A 15,493-nucleotide genomic window follows, 5' to 3' on the forward strand; every position below is an offset into this window, starting at 1 on the left:
TTGTGGCTCAAGTTTCTGTTGGGCCATGCAACATACGTCCGTCACCACCTCAAGGCTTAGCCTCAGTCACCCTCGGCACTGGTTCCCCATCATATTGAGGTATGACCACCTAGGTCTGTACACCCTTCCCACAGGGCAATACCTGGTTGTCCTGCCTCTCCCACTCCTCCTTACCGGTGTGCAGGCAGCAGCCTCTTCTTCCTAACCTTCAGCCAGCCGGCTGCTCACGGTGACTGGCTTCTATGACCTCTATGTGTGAGGGTGCCATGCTCATCTTTTATGTTCCTTTGCACAAAGTGTTATGCACCTCTTCTCCAGCACAAAGTTCTTCCTGCCTCCTAGGTGCACGAGTTAGTGGCAAAAAATAATTGCCCTGCAAGACCAGAAGCCCTATCCACCTACTGCTTTGGGTTAAGCAAAGACAGTTGGAATTTGTTTAGTGCCCCTTCTGGGGCATTGAATAAAATTTTAAAGCAAGTCCAAAGAAATACTCAAGGTTCAGACCTACTCTTACCAAATCTACTTTGCACACACTGGTTTCAACACTCCTAGGTTGCCAAAAATCTGACTAGAGCAGAAGCAACTGCTGATTTAAGCAGCCAGGTGCCTCCATAAAATGTCCCAGGGGCCCTGGTAAAAATGGGAAGTGCCGTGTTTGGGAGTGGGATTTAAGATTTTCAGACAGTTCTGCGCTTTTCACCACGACTGCCAGCCTCTCCATCGTGTTGAAAATCTGAGACTATGACTCTATAAAAGATAGTTGGTTCATAAGGACAGCACTTTAAACAATGGAGCAACCTCAATACTACGCCACAGTACATAAGAGACAATTACTTAGCTCTTTGAATGGTTCTTCAACCTATTAATCTTCTGATTCAGAGATACTAATAAAACCAAAACACTGTGGTCTTTCAAACCTCGTCGCTAAAGCGATCTTTCTGATTAACCTTTTAAATTTATAAAATGGTGGAAAATTCGAGGAGGCATAAAAAGAACTTATATGTAAAACTAATTAAGAGGATGTATGCTCCAGTCCAAAGGTGTTATTTTTGAAACCCAAATTTTTGCAAGAGAAATGCCCGAGAATGGAGTGCAAGAATTTAGTTGTTTAATTAATTTGTTGCCCCAAGAATTCCATAATGCAACTTTACTCGAAAGAAACTGCTGAGAAAGTCAGTCACTTACTGGTATTCATTACAATCTGGAACCCCCTTGCTAAAGCTCAACCTATCATCCCTCTGGTTTGCTCATTTAGGTGACACAGATCCAATGTAAATTTTACTTGGACCTCCGAAGGAAATCTTTCTGGCTTTGGCAGTTTGTGTGCTTTAACTTTCACAATCTGCTCTCATTGGTCATTCCAAATAAATTTCAGGTTTTTGCAAGCATTTGCTCAGCTGATTTGCCCAAACAGGAAATTCGCCTTGTAATGAAACTCTGAACAGCCTTATCCAAAATGATTATGGTGACCAGATACTCTGAGCAGTTGAACTGTGCATCTCTCAACAGGTTAGTCGTTTATATAATATCCACCAGCAAAAATGCAACCTTTATAAGTGTGGGTTAATTTTTGTAAAAATTTGGATAAATTTTAGCCCATAAATCTATATGCAAGTATGGTCTCCTACTGTATACAATTTTATGGCCTCTCCGGTGGAATTTGCTTTGAAATTTTATTCACTGCCCCAGATTTCCATAACACACTGTTGTGGAAAAAAGCTCAAACTCTAGTCAAGGCTGAAGCAAACATACTCAAATCCTTTCAAAATAATTTGTTTATATATATTTTTTTTCCTCAGATCTTTCCACTCCTATAAATTCGGTTCCATCCTGGAGTACAGTTCCACAAGGATTGGCAGCTTTACAGTGCTTGGCAAATGTTGGCAATCTATTCACTGCAGGCACCTAGGGAGAGCTCAATTCTGTCCTCAGCTGATGGAAACTGCTAATTAGCAACCAGGAACAGATATCCTGCTTGATTTTTGCATTGCTGAGACTAGTTCATGTGCACTATCTGAAGCTGACTGGGATCATGGTTGACGAGAAGAAAACTTAGGTTCTCGGAAGGGCGTCAAAAAAGCGCAGAAAAAGTTGCCAGTGAAGGGCAGCAAGAGGAGGAAAACATTGAGGAAAATTACTCCATCTACATCTACAAAGTGGTAAAACAAGTTCACCCCGACGCTGCCATCTCCTCCAAGGCCATGAGCATCACAAACTCGCTCATGAATGATTTTTGAGTGCATCGCGGGTGAGGCTTCCCGCCTGGCCCATTACATCAAGTGCAGCACCATCAGCTCCCAGAAGATCCAGGCCGCCGTGTGCCTGCTGCTGCCTGGGGAACTGGCCAAACACTTGTTGGAAGGGACAAAAGCGATGACCAAGTGCACCAGCTCCAAGTAAAACTCCGTAATGGATTCAAAAACACATTCAAAAGCAATTTAAGTACTGCAACACCTAGTGCAGCACAGGTAAGGGACTGAACCTAGGAAGATTTTGGTTTAGCTAAGAAAGTTTAGATGAAGCAGGGTGGGAACAGACTTGCATGGAGCATTAACAGATTAGTTGTGCCGAATGCCCTGATTCTGTCCTGTACATTCTATGCAGTTACACTGCTATTTCCAACATCTTCAGGGGTGCAAAACAAGCAGATCAGTTATCAACCATTTACACCCTCCATAATTTAAAGATTCACTCAGAGTCCTGACCACCTGAGTAATTTCAGATCTTTCAAACAAATGTTATGGTGAGTTGTAAATGGTGAATGAAACAAAGAGGCAAGGAAAAATAACCCCATGGAAGTGGCCAATTTTAACACATCAAGGACTGAGCCATAACTTGAAATCTAAAACAGCAGGCAAGGATACTAAAAATTGGTGGTCTTGACACAAGACATGTCAAATGATCTGTTCAGGCAGTATCAAAAATTGAGCAACTACAGTATATTCTCATTGTTTTTCCTTCCTCTCAGCCCAAAACTACAGATTCCAATAAGCTTCCTTGGTCAGCAATATGGAAAATCTCCTTAAGTAACTCAGCTCCAAAGGACCAAATCTGAAAAGCCAGGAAGGGAATGGGTAATGCCAAAGGTGGTCACAGCATTCTTTGACTGAGGTCAGGGACTCCGTATTTCAAAAGTATGTCTTAAATTAATGCTTGCAACAATTGGGCCAAGGCAGCTGACACCTCATGACAAGTTGGATACAAAAAAGATCATCATGGAAAAGCCAAATGCATTCTGCTCAGTCACCTCGAATAACATTGGCAACACCTCAAATGATGCCCTTAATACAAAAATCAGTTCCATGGGAAAATATGTTCTCCTGTGCTGGAACAAATCCCTGGCCTAATGATTGTTTTTTAAGATTTGGAAAGCAGAACCAATTCCAAAGACTGACTTCTAGTACAAGTGTACTTATGTCAAGCCATGCTTATGTTTTCAAACATGTCCCAATACAAGATGCATATAACCTGAATCTTGGTGGTACAGGGCAGATATTGGTGCACTTTTAATTCCCTAAAATAAAATCTGCATGTGTATCACAATACAAAGCTGCTTCAAAGTCAAAATGGCGACATTATTTTTCACTAATTGATAATGGAAATAGAAAAATCAATATTTGCCTTTTGAAGAACAGTGATGAGGGAGACAGAAAAGAGGGGGGGGAGGGAAAAAAGTCACAAAATCTTTTAGTATACATTCATGAATGCCCCTGACCCAGTGACACCTTCAAACTGATAGATAAACTTATTTTCAAGATAATAAATAGAGAAAAAGTTGCTGAATGTCAGTAAGTTATGGCAACAGGCATTTATATAGAATCTTTAACATAGTAAGATGCCCCAGGCACTTAATAGAGGCATGAGGAAAATGAGTATTATTTATTTCTTCCACTTAAAGAGTTATAAATATAAGCAACCTATGCTGGCCAAATTTTGGTAACTAAAATTCAAAAGCAAAAGTTCTGATGAAAGGACACGACCTGAAACATAAAGTCTGTTTCTCTCTCCACAGATGCTGCCAATATTTCCAGCATTTACTCTTTTTATTTCAGCTAAAATTCAAGTCAGGAATAACAAAAAGCCATTTGGGCCAATTGATGCCAGTCCTTCAAATTATCTGCAATACCAGAAAGGCTCCCACTTACTTGATTTTCCCAAAGCAGGTGAATAATCGTTGATAAACCTATCAATGAGGGTGTAGCATGGGGGGAGGGTGGCACTAGAATCTCTGATTGACAAAAGGTAATCCAAGAAATGCTTCAGAACATTAAGAATATAAAGATCTACATTCAACTTTCCTCCTTGCACTGGAGACTCTGATTTGCATCATGGCTTCAACTATAGTCGTCCAGATAATTTACATTTGTGCTTATCCTAACTGTTGATCACTTTTTCTCAAAGAGGAGATTAAATTACAGTATTAAGTATTCCTGGAGGAAGCCAAGTCACGCACTGAGGTGATGGTAGAGAAGGTGGCACAGGAAAACAAATAATCAGACAAGCGAATGGCTGAGAGAGATTTAATACTTGAAAGATAAAGTACATTGCATGAACTAGAAACCTCTTTCACAATCTACTTGAAGCACCAAAAATAATTCTGTGCTTACCACTGTGGATGCGTAAGTGCTCCTTTAGATGATGCTTGTATTTAAATGCTTTTCCACATTCAGTGCACTTGAATTTCCGGTTCCCACCCGTCTGTGTTACAACATGGCGCTTATATGAAAAAAAAAAATAAGAAAAAATCTTCTTCAATTGGCTATTTTAGATTTAACAAAAAAGGTTACATACCATATATATTCATGGACAAGTAGAGCTTCTAATACTAAATTTTTAGCCAACAAGTAGGGGGTCGACTTTTACACGAGTTATAGTTGTAAGGGGTTGAAATCCACTCTCTCTCAAGACAGATTTGCCACATCAGAGACTATTCCTGCTGGCCCCAACTCCAAAAGTAGCTCATAAGGAGCCAAAAAGCATTTTTATTGAATTTTTATTTATAAATAAATAATGCTCTCCTTGAAGACAGACATTTGTGTACACTAAATTCATCAAAAACAAAATGCATATATACAAATTTACACAATTTAGTTCCGTTTCTTTCACAGCACAGAAAAGAATACTATTTAATCAGCACAGCATGCACTGAGCCCATATTAAAATCCATAAAAATCACCTTCCTCCTTGCCTTCAGAATCAAAGAAAAGTGTCTCAACCCACTTCACAAATGGCATCATCATATGGATCAATAACATCATCAGCAAACATGTCGTCATCCATCTATCCTTTATTGTGAGCCTACTACTTTTGGCAAATGCTGTTTTGGGAGAGTTTTTCTCTTGAATATCACCATTGGCCTACACTCTGTCCCATTGGGATCTAGTAGTTTCACAGCCAGTTGTCTTCATTAACACTGTTTTCTCTCCAATTTAGCCCACTGTTTGACTGGATGGCATGTCAAAATTCATGGGAGTCGCATCCATATTCCCAATACAGTACATTCTGTGTCCATTCTATCATCACTGCAGTCAAGAGCGAAAGTCCAAAAAGGCTGTGTTGCCAACCCGGTGCCAGGGTTCGGGACATCTGCTCAGGGCTGGAGAGGAACTTGCAGTGGGAAGAGGAGGATTCAGTGGTCGTGGTCCATGTAGATACCAACAACATAGGCAGGACAAGAGGTTCTGCATAGTCAGTATGGGAAGCTAGGTACCAAGTTAGGAAGCAGAACCTCAAAGGTAATAATCCCTGGGTTATTACCTAAACCACGTTCAAATTGGTATAGGGCAAATAAGATTAGCAAGATGAATGCATGCCTCAAAAGACCGGTGTGGGAGAAGCGGGTTCCAGTTTGTGGAGCACTGGCACCAGTACTGGGGAGAGTGGGGACTGCACCTTTGCGATGGTCTACACCTGAACCACGCTGGGATGTGTTTCCATGCGAATTGCATAACTAGGGAAGAGCAGACTTTAAACTAAACAAAGGTGGAGGAGTGGGGGACACGCACCGAGGGCTCAAACCTGGGTAATAGTAATACAGAAAATGGGGGTCAGAGACTAATAGGAAGGGGCAGAGAGATAAAATCTATGTACCAATGGTCAAGAATTGATGTTACAAAGATAACAAAAAGACAAAGCTGTATCTGAATACGCATGGCATTCATAACAAAGTAAATGTAAATTCATAACAAAGTAAACTACAAAGTAGGGAGAAGAAGTCACACGTGGGAGTGGTCTACAGGCCCCCTAGCAGTAACCACAATTTAGGACAAAGTATACAAGAAGAAATATCGGATGCTTATGATAAAGAGATGGCAATAATCATGGGTAATTTTAATCTACATACAAATTGGAAAAAACGGATTGGCAGTAGTAGCTTTGATGACGAGTTCATAGGATGCTTCCGAGATAGTTTTTTTTTTAGAGCAGCACATTTTGGAACCAACCAGACAGCAGGTTATATTAGACTTGGTATTGTGTAATGTGACAGGATTAATTACCTCAGATTGAAGGCACTCCCTGATAGCAGTGACCACAATATGATGGAATTTTACATCCAGTTTGAAAGGGAGAAGAACGGGTGTAAGACTAGTATCTCAAACTTAAATAAGGTCCACTATGCGGGGATGAAAGCTGAGCTAGTTGAAGTGAACTCTGATACTAGGCTACGGGACAGATCAATAGAGAAGCAGTGACAGACATTTAAGGGGATATTTTAGAATACTCGGAATAAGTGTATTCCTACTGTAAAGGAAAATTTTAAAGGGAGGACCCACCATCCATGGTTAGCTAACGTCGTTAAAGAAAGCATCAAACTTAAGGAAAAGCATGTAACTCCAGAAAAATGAATGGCAGGTCAGATGATTGGTCAGAATATAAAGAACGGCAGAGAGTCACTAAAAGCTTAATCAGGAATAAGAAATTGGAGTATAAGAGGAAGCTAGCTAGAAATGTAAAAACAGATAGCAAGAGTCTCTGCAAGTATCTAAAACGGATAAAAAAGTAAAGTGAGTGTTGGTCCTTTAGAGAGTGACAATGGGGAGTTAATAGTAGATGATAAGGAAATGGATAAAATGAAGAAATATTTTGCTTCTGTCTTCACTATAGAGGATACAAAAAAACATTCCAGTAACAGATGTAAATCAGGAGGTAGAAGGGAAGGTTAAACTAGGGAAGCGGTACTGAGCAAACTGATGGAGCTGCAGGCTGACCAGTCTCCATCATCCTAGGGTCTTAAAAGAAGTGGTGAGGCCACAATTGGAGTATTGTGTGCAGTTCTGGTCACCACATTACAGGAAGGATATAATAGCTCTGCAGAGAGTGCAGAGGTGGTTTACAAGAATGTTGCCAGGGTTAGAAAAGTGTAGCTGCCAGGGTTAGAAAAGTGTAGCTACGAGGAAAGATAGGGGTTCTTTTCCTTCGAACAAAGGTGGCTGAGAGGTGACTTGATTGAGGTGTACAAAATTATGAGGGGAATAGATAGAGAGGACAGGATACAATTGTTTCCCATGGAGAATTCTAGAACCAGGGGACATAGATTCAAGATAAGTGGCAGAAGGTGTAGGGGGGACATGAGGAAGAACTTTTTTACACAGAGGGTGGTGGGTGTCTGGAATTTGCTGCCAAAGTTGGTGGTAGAGGCAGAAACTCTAAACTCTTTTAAAAAGTACCTGGATCTTTACAGTACCTAAAGTGCTGTAAGCTGCAGGGCTATGGGCCGGGTGCAGGAAGGTGGGATTGGAAAGGGCACCTGGGTGTCCTTGGACTGGCATGGACAAGATGTGCTGAATGGCCTCCTTCTGTGCTGTAACTTTTCTATGGTTCTATGTGGCTAATGAGGTAGTAGATGTTGGTGTTAATTTTCCAAAATTCCCTAGATTCTGGAAAGGTTCCATCAGACTAGAAGTAGCAAATATAATCCCTCTATTCAAGGAGGGAGGGAGGCAGAGCACAGGAAACTAAAGGCCAATTAGCTTGACATCTGTCATGAGGAAAGTGTTAGAATAGATCATTAAAGAGGTTATAGCTGGGTACTTAGAGAAACTCAATGTAATTGGGGAGTGTCAGCAGGGTTTTGTGAAAGGGAAATCATATTTTACTGATTTACTGGAGTTCTTTGAAGGAGTAACAAGTGCTGTGGATAAAGAGGAGCTTATAGACATGCTGTATTTGGAATTCCAGAAGGCATTTGATAAGGTCCCATATCAACGTTTATTGCAGAAAATAAAAGTGTAGGGGTAATGTTTTAGTACGGATAGAAGATTGACTGGCTGGCGGAAAAGAGTATGCATAAGTAGGTCTTTTTCTGATTGGCAGAACGTAACAAGTGGAGTCCCACAGAGGTTTGTGCTGGTGCCTCAACTTTTTACGATTTATATCAATGACTCAGATGAGGGGAGTGAAGGCATGATAGCTAAATTTGCAAATGACACAAAGATAGGTAGGAAAGTACGTTGTGAAGTGGACATGAGGAGGTTGCAGACCGATATAGACAGGTTGAGTGAGCGGGCAAAAATCTGGTAGACGGAGTATAATGTGGAAAAATGTTAGACTGGGCTTGTTTGCGCTGGAATTTAGAAGAGTGGAGGTGACTTGACTGAAGTATATAAGATCCTGATTGGTCTTGGCAAGGTGGATGTGGAAAGGTGTTTCCAATTGTGGGTGCGTACAGAACTAGGGGGCAGTTTTAAAATTAGGGGTTGTCCTTTGAGAACTGAAATGAGGAGAAATTTTGAGGGCTGTGTGGCTGTGGAACTCTCTGCCTCAGGTGGTGGTGGAGGCAGTGTCATTGAATATTTTTAAGGCGGAGGAAGATTGATAACCTTGCCTAACAAGAATCCAGGATTATCACGGGTAGGTGGGAATGTGGAATTCGAAACACACACAGATCAGCCACGAGCTTATTGAATGATGGAACAGGCTCAAGGGGCCTAATGGCCTACCTTTGCTCCTATTTTGTATGTTGTAGATGTTTTATTATAAACCCGCTGAAATGCAATAAGTTTATCATAAAGTTCTGCTGGGAGACGCTGTAAAATCTTGGTCTGTCATAGTACAAAATAGTTTCTCTTTACAAACTAGGTACCCCATTTACAATGCCTAATTTTCTTGCCCATTTCAGGGCAAAGATTCAGATAGAACCTCGAGAAACTGAAAGTCCATTCTGACAATTTTCATTGACGTATTTTGCAACTTTGTTTTCCAACTGTGGCCACAAGCTAGGTTTTCCTCTGTTTGCACATTTATTCTTGGGCATTTGCCTAAGCTGTGTAGAAAGCTTCCTCCAATCTCGAACAATCTTCTCCGACATCTTGAATTCTCTAGCTGCTGCATAATTATTTGCCTTTTTAAAAATTCATTCACAGGATATGAGCTTCACTGGCTGGGCCAGCATTTGTCATTTGTTGCCCATCCCTAGTTGCCCTTGAAAAGGTGGTGGTGAGCTGACTTCTAGATGGTAGTGGGTTGGGGGGGGTGGGGGGTTGCTGTCAAAGGGGCCTTAGTGAATTCCTGCAGTGCATCTTTTAGTTATCTGCTCTGCAATTTCAATGACTTGAACCTTGAACTGGGTTGTGTATCTGTCATTGCTTCCGTATGCCATGTTGCCATATTAGAGGGGGGAATTGGCCGGAACTCTGTGTGCACCAGGGAGGTGTTAGCTTTGACATCAGGTGTTGACATGAGTAGACACAAGGAGCTGAACAGCTGCCTTCAATAGCATGTATTCATGATTCTATTGACTAGTAGGTTAGCGTCAAGGTGAGTTTGATTTGAGCAGTGATCAAGTGGTCATAGTGTCTTAATCGCACAGAAGGAAGCTATTCAGCCCATCAAGTCCATGTCAGTTCGCTGCACAGCAATCTAGTTAGTCCCATTCCTTCACTCCATCCTCAGTCATTACCACTCGCTGCATAAGAAAACCTTCCCCCTGCATCTCTTACCCAAAACCTTAAATCTACGTCTCCTAGTATTTGTACCATCAGCCATTGGGAACAGCTTTTCTTTGGCTACCTTATCTAAATCTATCATAACCACTACCAAATCTCCTCTTGACCACTTCTGCTCCCAGGAGAACAACCCAAGCTTGTATAACTAACCTTGTAACTTAAATCCCTAACCTCAGGAACCATTCTGAATAGTCATACCTAGCAGAAAGGAAGATGGTTGTGGCTGTTGGAGGTCAGTCATCTCAGCTCCAGGACATCACTGCAGGAATTCCTCAGGGTACTGTCTTCAGCCTAACCATCTTCAGCTGCTTCATCAATGACCTTCCTTCCATCATAAGGTCAGAAGTGGGGATGTTCGCTGATGATTGCACAATGTTCAGCATCATTCCCAGCTCCTCAGATACTGACACAGTCCATGTCCAAATGCAGCAAGACCTGGACAATATCCATGCTTGGGCTGACAAGTGGCAAGTAACATTCGCGTCACACAAATGTCAGGCATTGACCATCTCCAACAAGAGAGAATCCAACCATTGCCCCTTGATGTTCAATGGCATTAGAATCACTGAATCCCCCATTATCAACATCTTGGGGGTTACCATTGACCAGAAACAACTGGGCTAGCCATATAAACACTGTTGCGACAAGAGCAGTCAGAGCCTAGGAATCGTGCAACGAGTAACCCATCTCCTGACTCCCCAAAGCCTGTATCGTCTACAAGGCACAAGTCAGGAGTGTGATGGAATATTCCCCACTTGCCTGGATGAGTGCAGCTCCACAATAGAAGAGGAGCTCACACCATCCAGGACAAAGCAGCCAACATAACTGGCATCTCACCCACTGCCTTCAACATTCACTTCAATATCAATGCACTGTGGCAACAGTGTACACATCTATAAGAGGCACTGCAGCAACTTGCCAAGGTTTCTTCAACAGTATCATCCAACTACAGCTATTATTATCTAGAATGACAAGGACAGCAGACCTATGCAAACAACATCATACATCTCTCCAAGTTCCAAAACATCCTGACTTGGAAACATGGAAATCCGAGAACTCCCTACCTAACAATACTATGGAGATACCTGTACCAAATGGACTGCAGTGGTTCTAGAATGTGGCTTACCATTGCCTTCTCAAGGGTAAATAGGGCTGAGCATTAGGACATTGTGCAGCAAAATGCAAAAAAAAACTTTCCTCATGGAGTCAGAAGGAGCATGGAAGTTTAGTCCTCCCTGCCTGGGATTTTGTCCCCTTCCTGATTGAAAGATTCTTATAGACTTGCACCCCCTTTCCAACTGGGAGAACCCTGTGAAACAGCCTGGGGAACTGATTCCACCACTGACATGTTCTGAGTGCACACCACACAATTTTCCACCTCTTTCCAGTCAGAATGGGTGTGAAATTGGTGGCAGGGTTCAAATCAGGCTTGAGGATCATTTCTGGAGCATTGAGTGAGATTCTAACACTCATTTCTACGCATCAACTAAAAACAGCCTAAGAGTGAAAGTGAAACAAAAAAGGGGCGGGGCACAGTACACGTGCATTTGGATTACCTCAAGCAATGCTGTGAAGGTTCAAATCTAGAGAAAACTCATCTCCAAGCAACTACTCATTGCTCTGCCACAGTAATCCAGGTTTCATGGATTGCCATAGGACCAAAAAAAAGAACTTGAGAATATTAGGTCTTCAGCGGTAGAATTAGGCAATTGTCATTCCACTTATCTTTAAGAGGATGAAAATCTGTATCTTTATTCTCCTTTATTTGAGGAAGAGGACAAAGAAATCGCTAAAGGAAAGTCCATTACTTCCCAAACATTTGCTGAATTTAGAAATTCTAAAATTATAATCTTTCACTTAAATTTTATCATAAATATCAGTAGGGTCAGTTATCTAGTTTGTTGCAGCCTTTAATAGACCCACAGCTTCATAGCAAAGCTTCAGTAATGGTCCCCGCTCTACTTCTCCAATGCTTGGAGCCACTGTCCCAAAAACACTGCCAGTGTTTTATAGTGTTGGTGTTTCTTGGCAGCAGGAAAAATGCCAACAAGGTAAAATAAATGGGTAGAACCAAGTTATGCTGACCTGCCTTCATTTACACAGCTGCAGCGTCAGTTGAACGTGAGCAGGAAAATATCTTGGGATATTTTTCAGGGTAGAATTAAGAGGTGACTTTTCCATTCTGCTTTCTTGTCTCATTACTATTGAAAGTGGACAGTTTTTGGTAAAAAAATCCAACCCTTAGTTCTGTATGCAGGCATGCACATGGGAGGATACTTTCAATATACATTGAAAGGTTGCATTCAACCACCACCATAGTACTGCTCACTTTCACTCCTGTCCTTTTTTCCTCAGGTAATTGAAATTCTAATCCATCATTCATGGATATCTCAAACGGTTTCTTCAATAGTCCGTCTTCCTCCTCAAACCTCTAATTCTGCTGCTTATGCCCTGTGTAACAAAGTCCTACAACTAATCATGTTCCCATCTTAGTCCATCTCAATTTCCTCTGTCTGTCAGTGTTTACCTTTCAAGGTTCTTTTCCACCGTTTCAAGTAATTCGGTAGTCTCACTTCATTTCATCAATTTTATTTAACCACATACTGTAGCCTATTCCCTTCACTCCTCCAACTCTACATTACTGCTTCTACTTCACTTCCATTACTGGAAGCCAACCAACCACAATGAATTTCTTCTCAGCAGCTCTCTCCCAGAAGTACTTATTTTCTTCATTCCTTCAAAGGCCTTCCTAAAAGCTAGCCTACTGTGCCATCAGTTTATCTACCATCTTACTTCTTTCCCATCTCCTTTGTGGGGGCCTGCTCTCTCTCTTCTTACGTGCTGTGAGATGTTTCACGCAAAATATGCTGCATAAATGCAAGTTATTTTTATCTTTTCTCTTTCCCATGGAGACTTGCCATTTTCCATCTCTCTTGTCTGCAGGGAGCTGCCCAGCTGGCATAAGGTATAAGCATCAATAAGCAACTCTGTAGGAAATTCCACAGATCAGAATCCTTTCTGATCCTAATACTAATGTGCTGGATTCTCTATGGGGTTGTAATTGTCATCAACTGAACAGTTCCCTCAGAGTTGGGACATTCAAACAGCACATCTCCAGAGGGAAGGAAAAGGGCATTTTTAACTGGAAGCCGTCTTTTACAGGTTAGCACTTTTAACTATTTATTAACCATACTTTGGGGGATGGAGGGAGAAAGAGGTGGTGGTGGAGGAAGAAGAAATCTTTTTACCTAAAGCAGTTTTATCTATACTTTCCATTTCCTTTAACCAATTAGGAATTTTAACAAGGCTGAATGAAGGAGATAAAACTTACACCTTTATGTGAGTTATATACAAAGTCAGTTAATATTATTCAGAGGGATAACGAAATGAAAGCCATGACTTTAAAACTTGATTTACCTTGAAGACAGACCTTGATAGCTCAATTAAAATTAATTTGTCATTAGGTATTAGATTATTCTATATAGAATGCTGTACAGCTTAGCACACACACAGACTAATACCTTGGGGGAAAGGGAACTCTGGGATTCAAAGTCAGTCTCAGCGGTACTATGAAACTATCACTGATTGCTGTAAAAACCCAGCTAGATCACTAATGAACTTCAGGGAAGGAAATCTGCCTTCCTTACCTGATCTGGCTTACATGTGACTCCAGATCCACAGCAATGTGGTCGACTCTTAACTGTCCTCTGAAATAGAAAAGAGTTGACGTTTCGAGTCCTCATGACCCTTCAACAGAACTAGGTGAATCCAAGGGGTGAAATATAAGCTGGTTTAAGGTGTGTGTGTGGGGGGGGTTGGGTGGGGGGAGAGAAGTGGAGGGGGGTGGTGTGGTTGTAGGGACAAGCAAGCAAAGAGGTGCTTGCTTGTTTGCTTGTCCCTACAACCACACCACACCCCTCAACTTCTCTTCCCCCAACCACCGCCCCCCCCACCCCGCCCCCCCCACCCCACACACACCTTAAACCAGCTTATATTTCACCCCTTCCTTGGATTCACCTAGTTCTGTTGAAGGGTCATGAGGACTCGAAACATCAACTCTTTTCTTCTCCGCCGATGCTGCCAGACCTGCTGAGTTTTTCCAGGTAATTCTGTTTGTTTTGGATTTCCAGCATCCGCAGTTTTTTGTTTTTATTTTTGTCCTCTGAAATAGCCTAGCAAACCACTCAGTTGTACCAAACTGCTACAAAAAAACCCAAAGGGGAACAAAAGCGGACTAACCGCCTGGCATCGACTTCAGCATAGACATCATCAACCGCAGTGTCCACAGGGCTGGATGTGTCAAGTCATCCTTGCTAACACCTGGGACTTGTATCAAAATTGGGGGAGCTGCCCCACTGACGAGTCAAGCAACAGTCAGACATAGTCATACTCACAAATATCATATCTTAGACACAACATCCCAGGCACCACCACCACAATCCCTGGTTATATCCTGTCCCACTGGCAGGACAGACCCAGCAGAGGCAGTGACAGTGGTATACAGTCAGGAGGGTTTCCCTGGGAGTCATCAACATTGAATACAAACCCCATGAAGTTTGCCATCAAGTCAAACATGGCCACAGAAACCTCCTTCTGATTACCACTGACTGCCCTCCCTCGGCTAATGAATCAGTACTCCATGTCCAACACTATTTGGAGGAAATACTGAGGGTAGCAAGAGCACAGAGTGTACTCTGGCTATGGGACTTCAATTCACCAAGTGTGGCTCAGCAGCACCACTACTGACTGTGTTGGCCAAGTCCTGAAGGGCATATCTGCCAGGCTGGGCCTGTGGCAGGCGGTAAGGGAACCAAGAGGGAAAAGCCTACTAGACCTTATTCTTACCAAGCTACCTGTTGTAGATGCATCTCTGCATGACAGTTTAGGCAGCAGCAACCACCACACGGTTCTTGTGAAGACATAGTCCTGTCTTCACACCGAACATGCCATCCACTGTGTTGTGCGGCACTACCACTGTGTGAAATAGGATAGAACAGAACAAATCTAGCAGCTCAAAACTGTGCATCCATGAGTTGCAGTGGGCTATCAGCAGCAGATTTGTATTTAACCACAATATGAAACTTGATGGCCTGGTATATCCCTCACTCGACCATCACTGTCAAACAAAGGGGTCAACACTAGTTCAATGAAGAGTACAAGAGGGAATGCCAGGTGCAGAACCAGGCATACCTAAAAATGGAGGCATCAGCCTTGTGAAGCTATAACACAGGACTACTTGCTTGCCAAACAATGGAAGCAGCATGCAATGGGAAGAGCTAAGCAATCCCACAACCAACAGATCTTGCCATCAAGCTCTGCGTTATTATGCATCATCCATTAAGCTCTGCAGTCCCGTCACGTCTAGTCATGAAAGGCAGTGGACAATTAGACAACTAACTGGAGGAGGCGATACACAAATACTCTCAGACTCAATGTGGGGGAGCCCAGCACATCAGTGCAACAGACAAGGCTGAAGAATTTGCAATCTTCAGCTAGAAGTATCGAGTGGATGATTCATCTCAGCCTCCTCCTGAGGTGTTCAGCATCAT

The 15,493-nt window shown here is 42.2% G+C and overlaps 1 protein-coding gene across 2 annotated transcripts in view; it reads right to left on the reverse strand.

The window, feature by feature from the left end:
• Positions 1 to 15,493, reverse strand: part of zeb1b (zinc finger E-box binding homeobox 1b) — a 189,191-nt gene that overhangs the window by 25,791 nt on the left and 147,907 nt on the right. For both annotated transcript variants that reach the window (XM_041183709.1, XM_041183710.1), the window contains exon 6: positions 4,608 to 4,716. In XM_041183709.1, coding sequence (XP_041039643.1) covers positions 4,608 to 4,716 — 109 coding nt within the window. The remainder of the gene's footprint in view (positions 1 to 4,607; positions 4,717 to 15,493) is intronic.

The sequence above is a fragment of the Carcharodon carcharias genome, chromosome 3 (genome assembly GCF_017639515.1).
Source record: "Carcharodon carcharias isolate sCarCar2 chromosome 3, sCarCar2.pri, whole genome shotgun sequence".
Lineage (NCBI taxonomy): Eukaryota > Metazoa > Chordata > Chondrichthyes > Lamniformes > Lamnidae > Carcharodon > Carcharodon carcharias.